Raw genomic sequence first — 21,435 nt, forward strand, 5'->3', positions numbered from 1 at the left:
GGCTGGATATGAAATTCTGGGTTGAAAATTCTTTTCTTTAAGAATGTTGAATATTGGCCCCCACTCTCTTCTGGCTTGTAGAGTTTCTGCCGAGAGATCCACTGTTAGTCTGATGGGCTTCCCTTTGTGGGTAACCCGACCTTTCTCTCTGGCTGCTCTTAACATTTTTTCCTTCATTTCAACTTTGGTGAATCTGACAATTATGTGTCTTGGAGTTGCTCTTCTCGAGGAGTATCTTTGTGGCATTCTCTGTATTTCCTGAATCTGAATGTTGGCCTGCCTTGCTAGATTGGGGAAGTTCTCCTGGATAATATCCTGCAGAGTGTTTTCCAACTTGGTTCCATTCTCCCTGTCACTTTCAGGTACACCAGTCAGATGCAGATTTGGTCTTTTCACATAGTCCCATATTTCTTGGGGGCTTTGTTCATTTCTTTTTATTGTTTTTTCTCTAGACTTCTTTTCTCGCTTCATTTCATTCATTTCATCTTCCATCGCTGATACCCTTTCTTCCAGTTGATTGCATTGGCTCCTGAGGCTTCTGTATTCTTCATGTAGTTCTTGAGCCTTGGCTTTCAGCTCCATCAGCTCCTTTAAGCACTTCCCTGTATTGGTTATCCTAGTTATACATTTGTCTAATTCTTTTTCAAAGTTTTTAACTTCTTTGCCTTTGGCTTGAATTTCCTCCTGTAGCTTGGAGTAGTTTGATCGTCTGAAGCCTTCTTCTCTCGTCAAAGTCATTCTCCGTCCAGCTTTGTTCCGTTGCTGGTGAGGAACTGCGTTCCTTTGGAGGAGGAGAGGCGCTCTGCTTTTTAGAGTTTCCAGTTTTTCTGCTCTGTTTTTTCCCCATCTTTGTGGTTTTATCTACTTTTGGTCTTTGATGATGGTGATGTACAGATGGGTTTTTGGTGTGGATGTCCTTTCTGTTTGTTAGTTTTCCTTCTAACAGACAGGACCCTCAGCTGCAGGTCTGTTGGAGTTTGCTAGAGGTCTACTCCAGACCCTGTCTGCCTGGGTGTCAGCAGCAGTGGCTGCAGAACAGCAGATTTTCGTGAACCACGAATGCTGCTGTCTGATCGTTCCTCTGGAAGTTTTGTCTCAGAGGAGTACCCGGCCGTGTGAGGTGTCAGTCTGCCCCTACTGGGGGGTGCCTCCCAATTAGGCTGCTCAGGGGTCAGGGACCCACTTGATGAGGCAGTCTGCCTGTTCTCAGATCTCCAGCTGCGTGCTGGGAGAACCACTACTTTCTTCAAAGCTGTCACACAGGGACAAAGTCTGCAGAGGTTACTGCTTTCTTTTTGTTTGTCTGTGCCCTGTCCCCAGAGGTAGAGCCTACAGACGCAGGCAGGCCTCCTTGAGCTGTGATGGGCTCCACCCACTTTGAGCTTCCCAGCTGCTTTGTTTACTTAATCAAGCCTGGGCAATGGCGGACGCTCCTCCCCCAGCCTCGCTGCCGCCTTGCAGTTTAATCTCAGACTGCTGTGCTAGCAATCAGTGAGACTCTGTGGGCATGGGACCCTCCAAGCAAGATGCGGGATATAATTTCCTGGTGTGCCGTTTTTTAAGCCCGTCGGAAAAGCGCAGTATTAGGGTGGGAGTGACCCGATTTTCCAGGTGCCGTCTGTCACCCCTGTCTTTGACTAAGAAAGGGAACTCCCTGACCCCTTGCGCTTCCCGAGTGAGGCAATGCCTAGCCCTGCTTCGGCTCGTGCACGGTGCGCTGCACCCACAGTCCTGCGCCCACTGTCTGGCACTCCCTAGTGAGATGAACCTGGTACCTCAGATGGAAATGCAGAAATCACCCGTCTTCTGCGTCGCTCATGCTGGGAGCTGTAGACCGGAGCTGTTCCTATTCGGCCATCTTGGCTCCACCCCCCTGAATTTTTTTTTAAAGATGCATTTCTACCATGCAGCCATAAAAAAGAAAGAGATCACGTTCTTTTTAGAAATATGGATGGAGCTAGAGGCCATTATCCTTAGCAAACCAACGCAGGAACAGAAAACCAAATATTGCATGTTCTCACTTCTAAGTGGGAGCCAAATGATGAAAACACATGGACACATAGAGGGGAACAACACACACTGGGGCCTGCTGGAGGGTGGAGGGTAGGCAGTGGGCGAGGACCAGAAAAATAACTTAATACCTAGGTGACAAAATAATCCGTAAAACAAATCTCCATGACATGAGGTTACCTATACAACAAACCTGCACATGTACCCCTGAACTTAAAAGTTAAAAATAAAATAAAATAACTTAAAATAAAATAAAAAATATATTTCTACAACAAAAAAAGATTGGGGAAAAAAGTCAAAATATTAATAGTGGTTATGGGTACTTCTTACTTTTTTATTTTAGAATTTAGGCACCTATTAATTTCATGCGTTTAAAAAATTGCTGAAAAAAAGGTTTGACTCTGAATATCTTTGAAATCTCTATTACTCTCCTGAATCACTGTATAGTAAACATCATTATGATTATGCTAAAACATATGTCTAAGTACAAAGGCCTCCAGAGAATATATAAAAATAATAATAATTATATTGAGGTGGTAAGAGTATAGGTGAATCTGGTCGATTCTCTCTTCTAAACATTTGGTAAGGATATTGGCCAGGCACTGTGCCTCATGTCTGTAATTCCAGCACTTTGGGAGGCTAAGGCGGGAGGACTGCTTGAGTCCGGGAGTTTCAGACAAGCCTGGACAACAAAGTGAGACACTGCTTTTACAAAAAATAAATTTTAAAAAATTAGTTGGGCATGGTGGAGCATGCCTATCATCCCAGCTACTTGGGAGGCTGAGGTGGGAGGATCACTTGAGCCTGGGAGATTGAGACTGCAGTGAGCCATGACAGTGTCACTGCACTCCAGGCCTGGGTGACAGAGTGAGATTCTGTCTCAAAATAAGAGAAAAAGATATTATAAAAAATTTATCTAAGCAGTAAAAACAAATGAAAAAACTCCTGCATCAGATATGTAAATTCCAACTTCCAACTTGATGAATAAACACACCATTAACTTCACAGACATGGGTGGGCTATAATCCTTCAGTCTGTGGGAGTCTGAAAATATCCACATGGTCACCAAGTGAGCACAAACTTCTTTCCAGAGCAAAAAATATACACTTAGTTAGTTAAAAGCTTGTTTCAATACAGATTTTAAAATATTAAGATCTTAAAATCACTTTATAACAAAATGAGGAAAGTAAAACCCAAACCAAGAAATCTCAAAACATATTAAGCTCTTTCCTCTGTTTAAGTGATATACTTTAAAGTCAAATTCAATTTGGCTTTCTGGTTTGAAAAGCAAATTCCAAAGCATATTAATTGTATCCACAAGGAACTCTTACTGCCCCAGGTTTTAAAGACAATGAAAAACGTAATAGACTAGGAGTTCAGTATAAAGTCCGGAGAAAAAGCATCTACGTATTGTCTTGTTCTGAAGACTTGAAACCTCCTTCCAGAGATGACACCTGACTAATTAGGTAACTAGACCACACTGGTACACTGATGGGTCCACTGGATGGTCTCTCTCCTTTTCCCATCTCTCACAGGATTCTAGCTATATATTTTAATGCAAAATTCTGGAGAAGCAGTGCCTTTACCTTACTGGTGAGAATTTTAGATTCTGAGTTAGGTTAATAAAATAATTCTATTTGCCCAGGTATGGTGTTACGGCAGCCCTTAAGTCATAGCACCTAGGAAGTTGCCCTAGGTTCGGGCTTAACCTGTTCCTCCCTGCCATATTAGAGTGATGAAAGGTCTTTTGACAGTAAGCTATGTACTTGATGTATAATTAACAACATTTTCTTATTCCTCAACACAATCATGCTTGAAAAATGCAAGTGAAGCAGACAGATACCAACCTTCAACCCCACTTATGCACTTGACTCTGTCTCGGACTTCCACATTGTAGCCTTCAAAAGACATAAACACACCATCGGGGTGATAGGGGGCTCTCTGTGCATAGACTTTGGAATAGCTATGAGAGAATTCAAACCGATCATAGCCATCATACTGAACCACCTTTCCATAAACATCAAAATATTTCTCAACCCAAGTGAATGGAAGAAAGACTTCGTTCCCCTCTCGTCTCCCTTTAATTGTATGTTCATCATTTATGAGACAGTCAATTTCTTCATATTTGAGCCCTAATACCTTACTTCCCACATTGCTATTGAAGCCCCCAACAACAGGGGGTGCTTTCTGCTGTTCCTGAGGGAGTGCTTCCTCAGACTGTTGTTTGGCCACGTGGTTCATATAGTTGTTACTCTCAGATGCTGCTGCTCTTTTTTCAAACCCATCCACTCTGAAGCCACTACTCAAACGCCGTGGAAACTGGATCGCTTTGTCACTGGAACATTTATTCCACAAAAGTACTGTGACCAAAGTGAAGAGTGCGCAGATAATAATCAAAGTCTTATAGTTGACCCGAGCTGCCAAGCAACGCATATTCAGACCATACCTATGGAGGCAAGAAGAAAAAAAATCATGCAAAGATGTACTACTGGCATTTCACAGGATAAAGTTTTCTTTGCTTTTTTTTTTTTTTTTAAATGCTGAATAACTGTATTAGGACAATTTTGGATCAGATTTAAAACTGCAAACTCAAACTTTTCAGCACAAAAAAGGGTAAGAGGTACTTCCTCCTTTTGGTGAAATCCTTAGTTAGGTCAAGCTTCTAAAGCAGAGATGTTCAAACTTTCTTAGTTTGTGGCTCCCTTGGTATCTCAGTAACTTTTCATAATGCCCCCTAGGCCAAAAGAAATACCTAATACGGTTTGAGTATGCTGTACCCAAAATGCTTGGGACCAGAAGGGTTTTGGATTTTGGATTTTTCTCAGATTTGGGAATATCTGCATTACACTTAACAGTTCAGCACCCCAGATCTAAAATCTGAAATGCTTCACTGAGTATTTCTTTAGAGCAACACGTTGATGCTCAAAAAGTTCTTGATTTTGAAGCATTTTGTATTTTGTATTTCTGAACTTGGGATGCTCACCGTGTAGCATTTATTAAATAGTTGGGGCCAAATAACTACTTACATACAAGTGTTTATGTCCTAACACCTTAGTAGCTGTCTGAAAAAACACAGTAGACCTTTTCAAGGTAAACATCAACATCCATGTTGCTAAATCCAACAATGAATTTTTAGTGCTCATCCTACTTGACCTCCTAACAGCATAAAATAGGCAATAGCGCTTTCCTTCTTGAAACATTTTCTTCCCATGGTTTCTAGGGCACCATTCTCTTTTGGTTCTCCTAAAATCCCACTGGCTGTTCTTCTCTTCTTTGAATCTTCCTTTTCATCTCCCTAATTCTTAAATGTTAGAGTACCTTAGGGTCCCAGTCTTTTGACTTCTTTATCTCTATTCACTCTATTCACTTTGATCTCACCCAACCTCATGCCTTTAAATACAAGGCTGACTATCCCCAAATTCTCTCGCCAGGCCAGGCCTTTCTTCAGAGCTGCAGATACATATAACCAAATACATATATCTTTATTTGCAGGTCAAATAAATTTCTGAAATAACATCCAAAACTTAACTCCCAATCTTTTCCTCAATCTGTTCCACCCTTCCTACTGCTCAGACTAAAAATCTTGACCCTTTCTTATTCACTCAATATCCCATAAGTCAGGAAATTCTGTTGGCTCTACCTTCAAATTATACCCAGAATCTGACCTCTTTTCACCAACTACATTGTTACTACCACGTCAGAACCACTGTCAACTTTCACCTGGAACACAGCAGTGATATTCAAACTGGTCTCTCTCCTTCTACCCTTACCCTGCTACTCCACCCTCAAGTCTATTCTCAATACAGCAGTCAGAATGATGCTCTTAAATTTAAGTCAGATCATGTCATTCCAGTCCTGATGGGAGGAAAATGTCATCCTGTTGCTTTTTCTGGCCATATAGTGTATGAGCCTGTTGTGATTGCAAAGCAAGTAGTCCTGGGTTACTTTTTGCTGGGATGATTGGGAAACATGGGAAATTATGGATAGTTACATGTATAACATATGATACATTTCAGCCTGCTGAGAGAAAAGGGAGTAGTTTAACTGCCGTTTGCCACAGGAGCTCTGTAATTTATTGTATGGTGTGAATCAACAACTAATTTTATTGTTTTTAATCCCCCCTTCTCATTTTCCCCTCAACCCTTTTGGCAGCAATGATATATTAAAAAAAAATCAAATGCTAAACTTCCGTTTCTCAAGAAGTTGATGGTGAATGTGTAATTCATTCATTTCTTTTACTTCCAATGGAAAGCAAACTTTGCACCCTTCAGTGTCTGAAAACAGCTGTATTCTGCTCTCACCCTTGATTAATAGTTTGGCAGGTTGTAGAATCCATGGTTGCATATTATTTTTTCTCTAAATGTTGTAGGCAATACTTTACTGTCTTAAATCATTAAGAGTTATTCATAAGGGGTTTGATTTCAGTCTCTTAATTGTTACTATGTGTGTGATTTCTTTCTGGATTTTTGTTTATCCTAGGAATTCTGCAGTTTTGAGATGTGTCACAGTACCATGTTTGATTCTCTATTTCAGCGCTTGGTGTGCCCTTTCAATCTAAAAACTTGTGTCCTCCTATTCTTGTTTAATGGATATAGTATCTTCTTGGATCTCTGAATATATTAGATGATTTCTTCTTCTTTTTTAAAAATAAAGTTCTTTCTTATTAGTTTTACTTTTTCCACTGGCCATTTTCCTGGTTATTTAGTCTTTCATGCCATTAGTTTTTCCCACTATGCCTGGTGATCTTCGGTTACTCGTTCACATTTAAGGGAGAATGACTCATTAGCCAACATAGATTTCCTGTGTTATTTTGAAGATAGTCTGATTTTGGCTAGATTGTTCCCCTGGAGGGGATAAAAAGAGGGAGCTCTGTGTGGGCTGGACATAAGCTGACTGGCAGTGTTCCCACAGGGTGAGTGGGTGGGAGCCAGGAGACCTTTCAAATGCCAGAAAGAAGATGGTGTTTTCTCTTTTGTTACACGAACACAGAACACACTTTAGAAGCCTTCGTCTTTCTCATGCTCTCTAAAGAAAATCTGCTTAGTGTTTGCCTGGGATTCTTGCCAGCTATCTGTATTCAAGTGTAGGGGTGAAAGAGGTATGAGGAGGGGAGAAGAGGGTATAGTTGGGCCTACTGGTACTCAACTAGAGATCCGGAAATCTGTTCAACTATCATCCTTGGGTAGTCCTCCTATTTACTGTTACTGGCTTCTTCATTTCTCATTTTTAGACATTTTGTTTTGGTGGGGCATCAGAAGGGAAAGGAGGTGAATACAGATTTTAAGAACTGGAAACCCAATAATGCATTTTTAACCCTATTAACTGAGAATAATTCATTTCATCATCTGCATTATTACTATGAGAAACCAAAATGTGTAACAAACAAAACTTTAGAAGTCATATAAATTGAGGATTTCCTTATATTGTAGTGGGGACAAACTGATAACACTAAATGGTGTTTTTTTTTAAATCCTTCATTAAAAACACTTATATGTCAACAGCTGAGTAATCTGTCAGCTATGCCTTACATTTTGACCAATTAATATAGAAATATAAAGAAAGCTTTTTATCCCATCTTTGAGAAGTGCCCTTCCTCCGCTACTCAAATGCCTGTAACCCTGCTTATGGAACAAGGTTACTGATATAGTTTGGGTATTTGTCCCCACCCAAATCTCATGCTGAAATGTAATCTTCAGTGTTGGAGGTGGGGTCTGGGGGGAGGTGTTTGGATCACGGGGGTGCATCCCTCTTGAATGGCTTAGCGCCATCCCCTTGATGATGAATGAGTTTGTGTGAGATCTGGTTGCTGAAAAGTATTGCCCACACTCCCTTGGCTCCTGCCCTGGCCATGTGACCTGCCTGCTCCAGTTCTGCCTTCTGCCATGAGTAAAAGCTCCCTGAAGCCTCACCAGAAGCTGAGTGGATGCTGGCACCATGTTTGTATAGCCTGCAGAATTGTGAGCCAATTTTAAACCTCTTTTTTTAAAAAAATAAATTGCCCAGTCTCAGGTATTCCTTTACAGCAATGCAAGAACAGGCTAACACAGCTACCAATATGTTGAAGCACACGATGGGAAAGTAAAGAAAAATCAAATTTAAAAACTTCCAATAATCCTTATGTTCAGGTTTTATTGTCTGATGTCATTCGTTACTAAAGACAATCAGGGCTTCTTAAAGAAATGAGTAATTCCAGGTCTAGGGATGGGACACCTTGCCACACCAGAAAACAAACTTTCAACGACCAATGAGATAAAAATCAAGGGTGTCAAAAAAGCAGCAGGAGATGGATAAAATTAGAAAATTATTGCTAATTGCTAAAACTGAGAGTGATAGATATATTGGAAGTTCAGTATACCACTCACTATATACTTTTGTTTAAACATTTCCATAAATATATAACATCATGGCAAAAAGACACAGGAATCAGTCTAAAAGGTCCTCTTCTCTATTAGTCAAATTTGTAAGAATTATGACTGAAGTAGACTGAAACACAACGAAGCAATAAAAATCCATGAATCTGCAATAATATTTAAAAAGGAGAAAGCCAGCAAAAAACTGACCTAATCATCTGAGCTGACAAAAATTGGCAACTGAGTGAAAAAAATTATTTACTGGTCTTTGTAGGAGCAACCATATTTCAGAACAAATCAATAACCCTAGTAAATAAAATACTCTGTTGTACAAAAGGCTATCTAATAATAGTAAGTAAATTTTTTTAAAAAATCAGAAAGTTAGCATTATGTAATCCCTCATGATATTACAGATTCAGGCAAGTGTTAAATGCAGGTATATGTTTGCCATGACCTAGAGATTCATACTGTGCAAAGTAACACCAAATACATTATTTTCTAGCTGAAAGAAGAAAAAGATTAAACTTGACAGTGAAAGGATCAGACAGTCATACCCTAATTCAGTGGTCAACTTTAGTCTCCTTAATTGTGACCCATCCAGAAGCTGTCTCCTGATAAGTCATAATAAGAAATATATCACTTATCATATATTCCAGCCCAAAATGTTTCACTTGGATCTCTCAGGACATAAAATTTAATCTCTGGTTAACAGGAAATACAAGGGATAGAGGAACAAGTTAAAGGAGGAAGCAACCAGACACTTCTGGAAGGTGAGACATCCTGCAGGACAGCTGGTCCTGTCTCCTCAACTCAATTAGTGATATGAAAAGAAAAAAAGAGGGGGCTGTTTTGTGTGTGTGTGTGTTTTTTAAGAGACTTAGGGACATAACAACCAGATGTGAAACTTGGTCCTAGACTGGGAAATTCAACAATGGACTTGATAAAATGGAAAGATACTGAAATGAAGACTGTTAACTGAAAAAAACAGGTTACAAAACAGTGCATTTAGTATTATCTTATTTTAAGTAAACAATGCATATATAGGTCTTTATTTTCTAATTTTCCATGATCATGCTTACTGTTTTGTTTTTTTTTAACTATAAAAAATGGCATGTGCTTGCAGTCCCAGCTACTTGGGACTGGGGTAGGAGGAACACTTGAGCCCAGGAGTTCTGGGCTATAGGGTGCTATGCCAATTGGGTGTCCACATTAAGTTTGCCATCAGTATGATGACCTCCCGGGAGTAGAGAACCACCAAGTTGCCTAAGGAGGGATGAACCAGCCCCGGCTGGAAATGGAGTGTGATGATCAGTAGTGGGATTGCGCCTGTGAAGAGCCACTGTATTCCAGCCTGGGCAACACAGCGAGATCCCATCTCTTAAAAAAAAAATGAAAAACTAAGAAGGGCAAGGTTAACTTTGTTAAAATATTGAAAGAAAAAAATGTTTGTCAGTTAAAAATCTGTAGAAAAATTTAGCTTTCAAACGGGCACAGGGTTTTTTCACGGGGGCAGGGATGATAAGGAGATGGAAGGAAGATGAAGAGAAGGAAATCTCTGAGTGTTGACATACAGTATTAACTAAAAAATAGGCTCATTTAAAGAGAAACACAGTAATTTCATTATAATGTTGCCAAATTGTAGAAAACTGACACAGATACTCTGAAATTTCAAGAAGTAGATTGCACTGACATTCCGCTAGGTATAAATGATGGTAACTTTGAGTGGTGAGAGGCTTCCTACTTATTTTGAAGCTTTTGCCACATCTACAAAATAGATTGATGTTTTAGGTAAAACCAACAAATGAAAAACTCACAAATAAAAAAAAAATCTTGAAACCTCACCTACTGCTGACCCTAAAGATTTATTTCATTAGAAATAGAATCCAATAAAAATCAGGTCTTACAATGCTGGATATCTAAAACAGAAAATGTCATGCAGTAAGCATCATAAAGAAACTGTGGAAAAACTTCTTTGTAGAAATAGTTAAAAATTAGGGAAAGTAAAATATAACTTTTAGGGTTTTTTTTTGGAAAGTAAATTGTTCTATTCTAAAGCGATTTGCAATTCAACTATCTTTTCTGTGATACTTTACTTTTCAGATTTATTTTCCTAGTTACTCCAAGTAACTATTAGAGTAATTCACTAAATATCAGGAACTATGGATAGCATCATGAGCTTCCAAAATATGAAGGTTATATTTCAGTAAAGAACAACCTTTCAATAGGTTTTTTAAATACTCACTTACATTGTTATTGGCTTTTTTTCCTCTGAATAATGTAGGCCAAGGTTTCCCTGCTTATTTCTCTTATCTACTTATGCATCTATTTATGTTTCCTATAATTCCTTGATTGAGAAGAATGCTTACTCTTATTAAAAAAATAATTTATTGATACTGAGTAAGTAGACGAAATAGTAATTGCTCAACAAATAATCAAACTCACTGATTGTTTTGATCAATATTTGTTCAGCAGCTACTATGTGGCAGGTAAGGCATTATCCATGTCTCTGAAGGACAGATTAGCAGGCAGAAAAAATAACAATGCTAAGATTTAAGAACTGTAAAAAAAAGTTATGTAGACTACGCTATAAAACACCTTAACCTTTTAAGGTGTTAAGAAAAGCTTCCAGGTAGAATGAATTGAAGATTGACAGTTAAGCATGCTCCCAAGTCAGGGTATTTGCACTTGTCATTCCCCATGCCTAGCACTCTATTTCTCCAGATATCCATTTGGATGGCTCTCTCACTTCATTCAGGTCACCGCTTAAATGCCAATATAATAGAAAGGGCTTCCCTGACCACCTTATCTAAAATACCAGTTCTCACCCCATCATTCTGTAGGTCCTTACTCAGTTTTATTTTTTTCATAGAATTTATCACCATTTGACATATGATACATTTAAATTATTCATCCCCAATCCACTAGAATGCAAATTCCATGAGGGCTGGGGTTTTGCTTCTCCTGGTCACTGTTTTATCCCCAATACTTAGAAATGTGCCTAGCTTGGCTCATGCCTGTAATCCCAGCACTTTGGGAGGCCGAGGTGGGAGGATCACTTGACAAGGTCAGGAGTTTGAGACCAGCCTGGTCAACATGGTGAAACCCCATCTCTACTAAAAATACAAAAAATTAGCTGGGCATGGTGGTGCGCACCTGTTGTCCCAGCTACTTGGGAGGCTGAGGCAGGAGAATTGCTTGAACCTGGGAGGCAGAGGTTGCCATGAGCTGAGATCACCATTGCACTCCGGCCTGGGCAACAGAGTGAGGGGGCAAAAAAAAATGTGTGCCTAGCTCAGAGTAGACATTCATTAAAGGTTTGTTGAATAAATGAACATTGTTAAATATTCTTTCCTCTCCTTTGCTCCCTCCTTTCCTTCCTTTCTTGAAAGGAAGCAAGCAAGCAAGCAAGCACTTGCCCTATATAATTAAAAAATAAAAACAAAAAACAGACATTTGAACCAGACAACTTTGTTTTCTTTCCAATATTTGGGTATTCAGAAATTGTAATCCAAATAAAAATGAACATAACTAACATAACAGAATATGGACTGTGATGCTGTATATTGGCCAATTTTAAAACAGATTTACAATTTAATTACTGCTGTTAGTAATGTTCCATCTGTTTACTGCTTAATAGACCAAGATTTAAATTATACAGTCAAATTGTTAAATATCCAGTGATAGCTGTAACTCAAATGAGAACTGCCTAATATTTTTGGTTGTTAGGATCCTTCTAGTAACATAAACAAGTAGAATTCTCTGGTAGCTACTCACAATAAGGCAAAACAGGAAGGAAATTTTGCAAGTCTCTTCTATTTTTTAGTAACAAAATTGAAATGATCTGTGATACAAGTGCTCATAATACTTCAAATAAGATTGTATTTCTAGGAAAAAAATCCCAAAGAAACTGAGTAGGAGGTATATATATGGCCATGCTTTATGTTACCGAATTCTCACAGTATTTCTAATATTTTCTCATAATTATATGTTATGGTGATCTGTGATCAGTATCTTCAATGTTGCTATTGTAATTGTTTTGGGGTACTATTAACTGTACTCATATAAGATGGCAACCTTTATTGATAAATGTTGTATGTGTTCTGACTGCTCCAATGACCAGCTGTTCCCCGATTCCCTGTTTCTGACCTTCTCCTTGGGCCTTGCTATTTTCTGAGACACAATAATATGGACATTAGGCCAATTAATAACTCTACAATGACCAGTTAACTATTCAAGTGAAAGGAAGAGCCACATGTCTCTCACTTTAAAACAAAAGCTAGAAATGATTAAGCTCAGTGAGAAGGGCATGTCTAAAGCCAAAATAGGCTAAAAGCTAGGCCTCTTGTGCCAAACAGCCAAGTTGTGATAGCAATGGAAAAGTTCTTGGTGGAAGTTAAAATTGCTACTCCGGTGAACACATGAATGAAAAGAAAGTGAAACAGCCTTATTGCTGATACAGAGAAAATTTGGGCGGTCTTAAGGTCAAACCAGCCACAATATTCCCTGAAGCCAAAGCCTAATAATCCACAGCAAAGCCCTAACCCTCTTCAATTTTATGAAGGCTGAGAGAGGTGAGGAAGCTGCAGAAGAAAAGTTGGAAGCTAGCAGAGGCTGGTTTATCAGGTACAAGGTAAAGCAGCAAGTGCTGATGTAGAAGCTACAGCAAGTTATTCAGAAGCTCTAGCTAAGATCATTGATGAACGCAGCCACACTAAACAGATTTTCAATGTAGACAAAGCAGTCTTCTATTAGAAGAAGATGCCATCTAGGACTTTCATAGCTAGAGAGAAGTCAATGCCTGGCTTCAAAGCACCAGCTGACTCTTGTTAGGGGCTAATGCAACTGGTGACTTTAAGTTGAGGCCAATGCTCCTTTATAATTCTGAAAATACTAGAGCCCTTAAGAATTATGCTAAATCTACTCTTCCTGCACTCTATAAATGGAACAACAAAGCCTGGATGACAGCACATCTGTTTATGACATGGTTTACTGAGTATCTGAAGCCCACTGTTGAGACCTACTGCTCAGAAAAAAGATTCCTTTCAAAATGTTACTGCCCATTGACGATACATCTGGTCACCCAAGAGCTCTGATGGAGATGTACAAGGAGATTAATTCTGTATCCATGCCTGCTAACACAACATCCATTCTGCAACCCACAGATGAAAAAGCAATTTGACTTTCATGTCTTTTTTTTTTTTTTTTTTTTGTGATGGAGTCTCACTCTATGGCCCAGGCTAGAGTGCAGTGGCATGATCTCGGCTCACTGCAACCTCTGCCTCCCGGATTCAAGCGATTCTTCTGCCTCAGCCTCCTGAGTAGCTGGGATTAGAGGCGTGTGCCACCATGGCTGGCTAATTTTTATATTTTTAGTAGAGACAGGGTTTCACTATGTTGGCCAGGCTAGTCTCAAACTCCTGAACTCGTGATCCACCCACCTTGGCCTCCCAAAGTGCTGGAATTACAGGCATGAGCCACCACACCCAGCCAACTTTCAGGTCTTAGCATTTAATAAATACATTTTGTAATGCTATAGCGGGCCATAGATGGTGATTCCTCTGACGGATCTAGGTAAAATAAATTGAAAACCTGCTGGAAAGGATCCACCATTCTAGATGCCATTAAGAATATTCATGACTCATGGGAGGAGGTCAAAATATCAACATGAACAGGGTTTGTAAGTTGATTCCCACCTTCATGGATGACTTTGAGGGGTTCAAAACTTCAGTGGAGGAAGTAACTACAGATGTGGTGAAAACAGCAAGAGAACCAGAATTAGAAGTAGATTCTGAAGACAGGGTTGAATTGCTGCAATCTTATGGATGAGCAAAGAAAGTGGTTTCTTGGGATGGAATCTACACCTGGTGAAGATGCCATGAACACTGTTGAAATGACTGGCCGGGCGCAGTGGCTCACGCCTGTAATCCCAGTACTTTAGGAGGCCGAGGCGGGAAGATCACCTGAGTTAAGGAGTTCAAGAGCAGCCTGGCCAACATGGTGAAACCCTGTTTCTACTAAAAATATAAAAATTAGCCGGGAGTGGTGGTGGGCACCTGTAATCCCAACTACTTGGGAGGCTGAGGCAGAAGAATTGTTTGAACCCAGGAGACGGAGGTTGCAGTGAGCCGACACGGTGCCCCTGCACTCCAGCCTAGAAGACAGAGTGAGACTCTTGTCTCAAAAAACAAAAAAGAAAAGAAAAAGAAACGACAACAAAGGATTTGGAATATCACATAAACTTAGTTAATAAAGCAACAGCAGGATTTGGGATGATTGACTCCAATTTTGAAAGAAGTTGTATTGTGAATAAAATGCTATCAAATGGCATGGAATGGTACAGATAAATCTTTCATGAAAAGAAGAGTCATTCTATGTGGCAAACTTCATCGTTGTCTTATTTTAAGAAATTCCCACAGCTACCACAATCTTCAGCAACCACCACCCTGAGCATTTAGCAGCCATCAACATCAAGGGAAGACCCTCCACCAGTAAAAAGATTATGACTTGCTAAGGGCTCAGACAATCTCTAACAATTTTTAAGCAATAAAGTATTTTCAAATTAAGGTATGTACTTTTTTTTTTTTTTTTTTTTTGAGACAGAGTCTTGCTCTGTCTCCCAGGCTGGAGTGCAGTGACGTGATCTTGGCTCACTGAAACCTCTACCTCCCGGGTTCAAGCGATTCTTGTGCCTCAGCCTCCCAAGTAGCTGGAATTATGGGCATATGCCACCACACCTGACTAATTTTTGCATTTTTAGTAGAGATAGGGTTTCACCATGCTGGCAAGGCTGATCTTGAACTCCTGACCTCAAGTGATCCTCCCCACCTTGGCCTCCCAAAGTGTTGGGATTACAGCCGTGAGTCACTGCGCCCAGCCAGGTATGTATATTTTTTAGACATAATGCTATTCTACACTTAACAGACTACAATACAGAATAAACATAACTTTTATAAGCACTGGGAAACCAAAAAATGTGTGTGAGTCACTTTATTGTGATATTCACATTATGGTGGCCTGGAACTGAATCTGCAGTATCTCCAATGTATTCCTATAGTAAATTATATTATTTGAATTTCATAGATGAAAAGACTAAGGCATAAGAACCCACAAAAAGATTTACTAAAGGAAAAGGACAGGAACAAAGCCAAGACGAGAACTTAAATCTGATAAAAAAATTTTGTGCATTCCCTACTTACAGATGATGAAACTGAGGCACTGTGATGTTAAGTAATTTACCTGAAGCCACATGATTATTTGATGGTCCACATATCTAGTATTAAGAACGGTATTTTAACTCCAGTTTTTCAGTCTGACTCCAAAGCCCGTGCTCTGATATGTCACAGGGTATCTTAGAACAGACATATAAATATTATATTTCAGAAGCTGAATACTCCCCTTCCCCAGAAGATTTTAACTTATAACAGGTTACTAGATTGCGAACTGAATTCAGACATTCACAGGTCTTGTTTTGGTTAAAGTTTAATTTTACCATAAATCAACAGTTCACACAGGTAAACACAATTTTAGGAAAAGTTATCTAGTTGTTCTAAAAATGTATTAGCATTTCTGAATGAAGCTACTGAAATTTTTGAATTTTCTTTAAATCTAACAGTATAATTAAATGCCATATTAATATCAGAAAGGGACAGAAATGAGAGTCATGATTGTGAATGTTATGTATATATGTTCTAAGAAAGCTACCTGGTCCCCAGGGATTAGAATAATTCAGCTCTTGACAACAGAATCCTCACTGGCCCCACAAATCCAGCAATAGCTTACAAATGCATTATAATACCTTATTTCTGTTAATAATTATTACGATGTTCTGGTATAGCTCATTGAAGCAAAACTTTCCCCATGTTAATCTGAGGCTTTGAAAATGTACTCATGTTCTAAAAGCCCCAAGGTGGCAGTATATATGAGTAACTAACATTAGTACAAGAAATTAGGGTGTAAAACAGAAGAATGTAAAGATAAAGCTATTTTTTGGGCTGGGCATGGTGGCTCACACCTGTCATCCCAGCACTTTGGGAGACCAAGGTGGGAGGATGACTTGAAACCAGGAGTTCCAGACCAGCCTGGGTGACCTGAGACCCTGTCTTTTTTTAAAAAAAAATTATTTTATTCTATGACTTTTTATTAGCCATAGCAAAAATAAAAATAATTTTTAAAAAGGCAAGAGGTCAAGGGGAATAAAAAGCTTTAACTTTTTTTTTCTACTTAGTTTAATTTCCGGCAAGAACATATAATCTTGAATACAGATTGTAATTACCCTTAGAATGAAAATCACTAGTGACACCAAAGGTCAAATTTATTTGCTCGTGTCACGCAACACAAATTGGCTTTTTTTTTTTTTTTTTTTTTTTTTTTTTGAGATGGGGCAGTCTCATTAGTTACTCAGGCTGGTCTTGAACTCCTGGGCTCAACTGATCCGTTTAGCCTCCCAAAGTGCTGGGATTACAGGTGTGAGCCACTGAGCTGAGCCAATAAATTGGCTTTGAAGCTATGAAAGGAAAAAGCAAAACAAAAATAAAAAATTTCAACACTGTAGAGATAAAGGAGAACCATCTAAGGAAAGCTAATTTTATTAACCTTTAAAGATAATGTATAAATAAAAATGCAAAACAGAACTAGAAGTTGGGGTAAGACACATTCGTGGTTATTGCGTTTTACTCATAAGACCTGAGACCACCTGGTGGCTTCTATTAGCTCAGGTGTGGAAATTCATATTCAAAGCCTACTGGGCCTCCTACCTGACATACTTTTGTAGGAAAATCTGTCTTACCCCTAACAGGACACCAAAGCAATTTCAGTTTTCTTTTTTTCTTTCCTTTCTCCTTTCTTTTCATTTTTTTTTTTGGACAGGATCTCTCACTCTGTCACCCAGGCTGGAGTGCAGTGCCATGCTGATAGCTCACTGTAGCTGCAATCTCTTGGGGCTCAAGTGATCCTCCTGCCTTAGCCTCCTGGGTAGCTGGGACTACAGGTGCACACCATCATGCTTAGATAATTTTTATTTTTTATTTTTATTTTTAGTAGAGATGAAGTCTCACTATGTTTCCCAGACTGGTCTTGAACTGCTGAACTCAAGCAACACCCCATGCCTCAGCTTCCCAAAGTGATGGGACTATAGGCATGAGCTACCACACCTAGTTCCAGTTTTCTTAACTTCAGCAACCATAAACTAGGCAGAAAGAATAATATGATGAACCTTTAAAAAACAATTTTAAGAAGTATAGATGTTGACTGGTTCCAGGCCAACCACCTTTTCATACTACTAGAAGGAAAGCTGTTTGCATCAAAGCACTAAATTAATGAAATAGAAAAAGAAAATCCTCACATCAATTCCTACAACAGTTAATGACAATGAGCTAATTAACAGATTAAATTCAATGAGTGAAGCATTTTACTTAGTATTACTATATATCTATAGTATATAGATATATATAGATGTATAGCTTAGCTTAAGATCTGATACTGAGGAAAATAAAAATAAATATAGAAACGATTTCTGCTCTCAAATAACTTAGAACCTTGAAGATACAAGACTTGAACATACAGAAAGCAATTGAAAAAAAATCCACATTGAAAAGGTGGTAAAATAAATATAACAATTGAATTTGAAAATCAAATAAAAAGTAGTGTAGCAGGTAGTTTAGTTAGGAAAGGGAAAGATACTAGAAAGACCTGCATGGGGAGAACACTTCACTGAAGCCCAACACAGATGGTATATACTGGTCTCCAAGAGAATATTAACAACCATTAAGTGAGGCTCTTTTCAAACACAGGATAATGAATTTGTAGCTATGGATTTCCTTATCTACACTGCAAAGTACTTTTACATTCATTTCTTCATTTAATTTCTGCAACAATCCAATGAAATGGTCAGGAAAATGAGTGCTATTTTACAATAGAAAATACTAAGGCTCAGAAATTGATAAGGTGGTCTTTTGGTTCTAAGCTTTATCAGACCAGTGATTTCCAAATCCAGATAATTAAGTCTCATCTGGACTGGGAAAAGATGTTTCAAAGTCTTACACAAGTGATTCTGACGATTAATTTGGTCTGAGAACCAATACAACTGGCTCTAAATTTCACTGGGCATTAGAATTACCTAGAAGGTTTGTTCAAACACAGATTGCTGTTCCCAAACCCCCCAGTTTCTGATTTACTAAATCTAGGTAGAGACCTAAAAACCTGCTTTTCTACCAAGTTCTAGGCGAAACCTATGCTTCTGGTCAGGGAATCACACTTTGAGAACCACTGTTAATATACCATGTGCATAAAGTAGGTACTATGTGCAAGTGGAAATACATATGCTGCCCAAACTCAGAACTATCTTAGGCAATTCTGAAAATTAGGGTCACTAGCATATTGATTTTTGCAGAATAATTAGTTTGTGCTCCAGTGAGAATGACTTTAGTTAACTCTTGAATCAATTTACGAAGCAGTGATTCAAGAGTTAGCTAAGCCCTAAAGTCATGCTTGGAAAAAATTTGTAAGTTTTGGCTTTTGCCTGTATGTTGCAGAATCTTTCAGCTACAGTATGTTTTGAAATAATTCTTTTAGAAGGGTAGGTGGGTGGTATATATTTTGAAGTCTTGCAGAATTGAAAATATGTGTTGCTTCTTCATCAAACAACTTGGCTGAATAAAGAATTTTAGGGTCCAAATTGCCTACAGAACTCTGTATACACTGCTCAACTGTTTAATGGTAAGAACAAGCCAATGTTTAATGATAAGAACAATCAATCTAAAGCTAGTCCACCTTTTCTTTCCTTGTGAACAACTTACATGTTTTCTTGTTTTTCTCCCTTCCTGGATGCCTGATGATCATGATGATGATGATGACGACGACGATGATGATTTTAACAAGAGAAAGTACAAAGTTTCACCAGAATAGATTTAGTTGTTAGGCTGTTTTCATTAATTTTTCCTGGTGTTTGGCAACAAGCCTGTTCGAATTGCAGGCTCAGGTCATCCTTCATCTCAGAAAAGTTTTTATCCCATAGCGTGTTTAATAATTGTTCCTGTTGAATTTGTTCTGGTCTCTTCCAAAATGTCAATTGTATATATTGGATCTCTGTACTCTATCCTTTATGTCAATCATCTTTTTCTTCAAATTTTCTTTTTTCATCTCTTCTCCCCCTTTTCCTCTGCATTTTGGGAGAGCTTTTCAAATTTGTAGTCTGTATCACTAATACAATTTTCTAATCCACTCTCTGTTGCTTCTGGTGCAGTTTAATCTATATACTGCCTATTTAGTTTCTATTTTATTGTTTCTTATTCGGATATTGCATTTTTTAGTTTCCATCCTATAGGCCTTACTTATTAATATCCAACACCCTTTTAATCTATGCCTCCCCGTTGGCTAGCCCCCACTTTCATCCCAGCCTGCTGCCTTATGAACTTATTTTCTACGTCTCACTCCAAAGACTCCACAATTTAAAAAACCTACAAGCATAAAAAAATGTTTTCTACAATTTTCTTGTTACAGAAGTAATCTGTTATATCAAGAGTATGTGCTTTTGCCCTGGTATTGAGTGCAACATTCCTGTATTTTTAAGGTTGCAGAATCTTATTTCAGAGTCTGTCTCCTCAATATTTCTTACATATCAGTTACTAGATATCTAGAGGTTTGATAAAAGTAGAGTTTGATTTTTCACAAGGATACTTCATGATAGAGATGTGAACTTTCATCAGGAAGTATATAATGTTCAATTGTCTCTCTTTTTATGATGTTAAGATTAATCCCTACTTTTAGCCTAATCCATTATAACGCCATTATATGACCCAAGAAAGCTACTGAAGCCTCAGCCATGTCTGTGTTGTAGCCAAAAAAGAAGAGGAAAGCCATTATAAAGTTACCCTTTAGCAGTTCACCCAATATTACTTTCAGCAATCACTGATGATCGTTTCATTAAAAGTTGCAAAATGGGTGATATTCTATCAGCCCTTCTTAATGTATAGTTAAAATATTTCTATAAAGAAAATCTTGCTCTTGCCAACTACTTGGTTACCCTGAGATATACACTTTGTATAGGAAGGGCAGAATTAATGATTAAATCTTTATCAATTTTCAAAATAATGAATTGGCTCCCTAGTCTCCAAACATAAGGAGCTTTAAAAAAAAGTAACATATGAACTCACAGATTTTTAACATATTTGATAATATTTCAACCTACTGCAGTTATTTCTTTTTCTTGGGATGTTGGTATTTCAGGTATGTGAACACTTCCTTTTCGGTGTTTTCAATGCTGGTACACGCTATTTAGATATATTTATAGTCATTTCAGTGGTAACTAGATGTGGGGTTAGAGGGAGTCAGATGCTTGTACCACACTGCTATCTGTACCTGTGAGGAACAGGTTTTGCTATTAGTAACAGACACCAGAAATAAACCATCTTATGTTCCAGCTTGGGTTTTCACTCATATAAAATATACCTAGAAATAGGCAGTCTGGAGCATATATGCAGCTACGTGCTCATCAAGGACCTAGGTGCTTTCTATCTTTCTACATCACCTTATGCCTCAAGAAAGCTACTGAAGCCTCAGCCATCATGTCTGTATTGTATCCCAGGGAGAAAAAGAAAGGCAAAAGGGCAAAACAGCACATCTCTCAGTAGAACTAATTCACACTAACGAGACTTTCCTCAAGTTTCACACAACATTTCCAACATTTCATTAGTCAAATCTTAGTCACATGGCCACCTCTAGCTGCAAGGGAAGCTAGGAGGCACCTCTGTTCTAGGCAGCCACACGCCAAGTGGAAAAAAACAGGGTTCTATTATTAAGGGGAAAACAGACCCTGAGAGGAAACCCACAGTCGCTGTCATACCATCTCACCAGAAAGTTTCTCAATGTACAAATTAATCACTCTCTCCCCATGTAGCCCTTTACTATATCTCAATTACACAAATTCTTCAAGTCTGGTTTGCATGTAACTATGAATCTGTGGGTATTTTTCTCTAGATTGAATTCCTTGAAGATGCAGGGCACTTTTTATTTATATATGTATCTCCCTCTATCAATGTCTATTCAGGCATTCAACTCAAACGTGCCTTATTCAGACACA

At 38.5% G+C, this 21,435-nt stretch overlaps 1 protein-coding gene across 9 annotated transcripts in view; it reads right to left on the reverse strand.

The window, feature by feature from the left end:
* GLCE (glucuronic acid epimerase) overlaps window positions 1-21,435 on the reverse strand; it is a 127,305-nt gene that overhangs the window by 18,233 nt on the left and 87,637 nt on the right. For 8 of the 9 annotated variants that reach the window (XM_063640197.1, XM_063640199.1, XM_055277976.2 and 5 more), the window contains one exon: window positions 3,858-4,456. The exons of the other annotated variant lie outside the window; for it this stretch is intronic. In XM_063640197.1, coding sequence (XP_063496267.1) covers window positions 3,858-4,456 — 599 coding nt within the window. The remainder of the gene's footprint in view (window positions 1-3,857; window positions 4,457-21,435) is intronic. 9 annotated transcript variants of the gene reach the window in all.

This window comes from Symphalangus syndactylus, chromosome 5, assembly GCF_028878055.3.
Source record: "Symphalangus syndactylus isolate Jambi chromosome 5, NHGRI_mSymSyn1-v2.1_pri, whole genome shotgun sequence".
Classification (NCBI taxonomy): Eukaryota; Metazoa; Chordata; class Mammalia; order Primates; family Hylobatidae; genus Symphalangus; species Symphalangus syndactylus.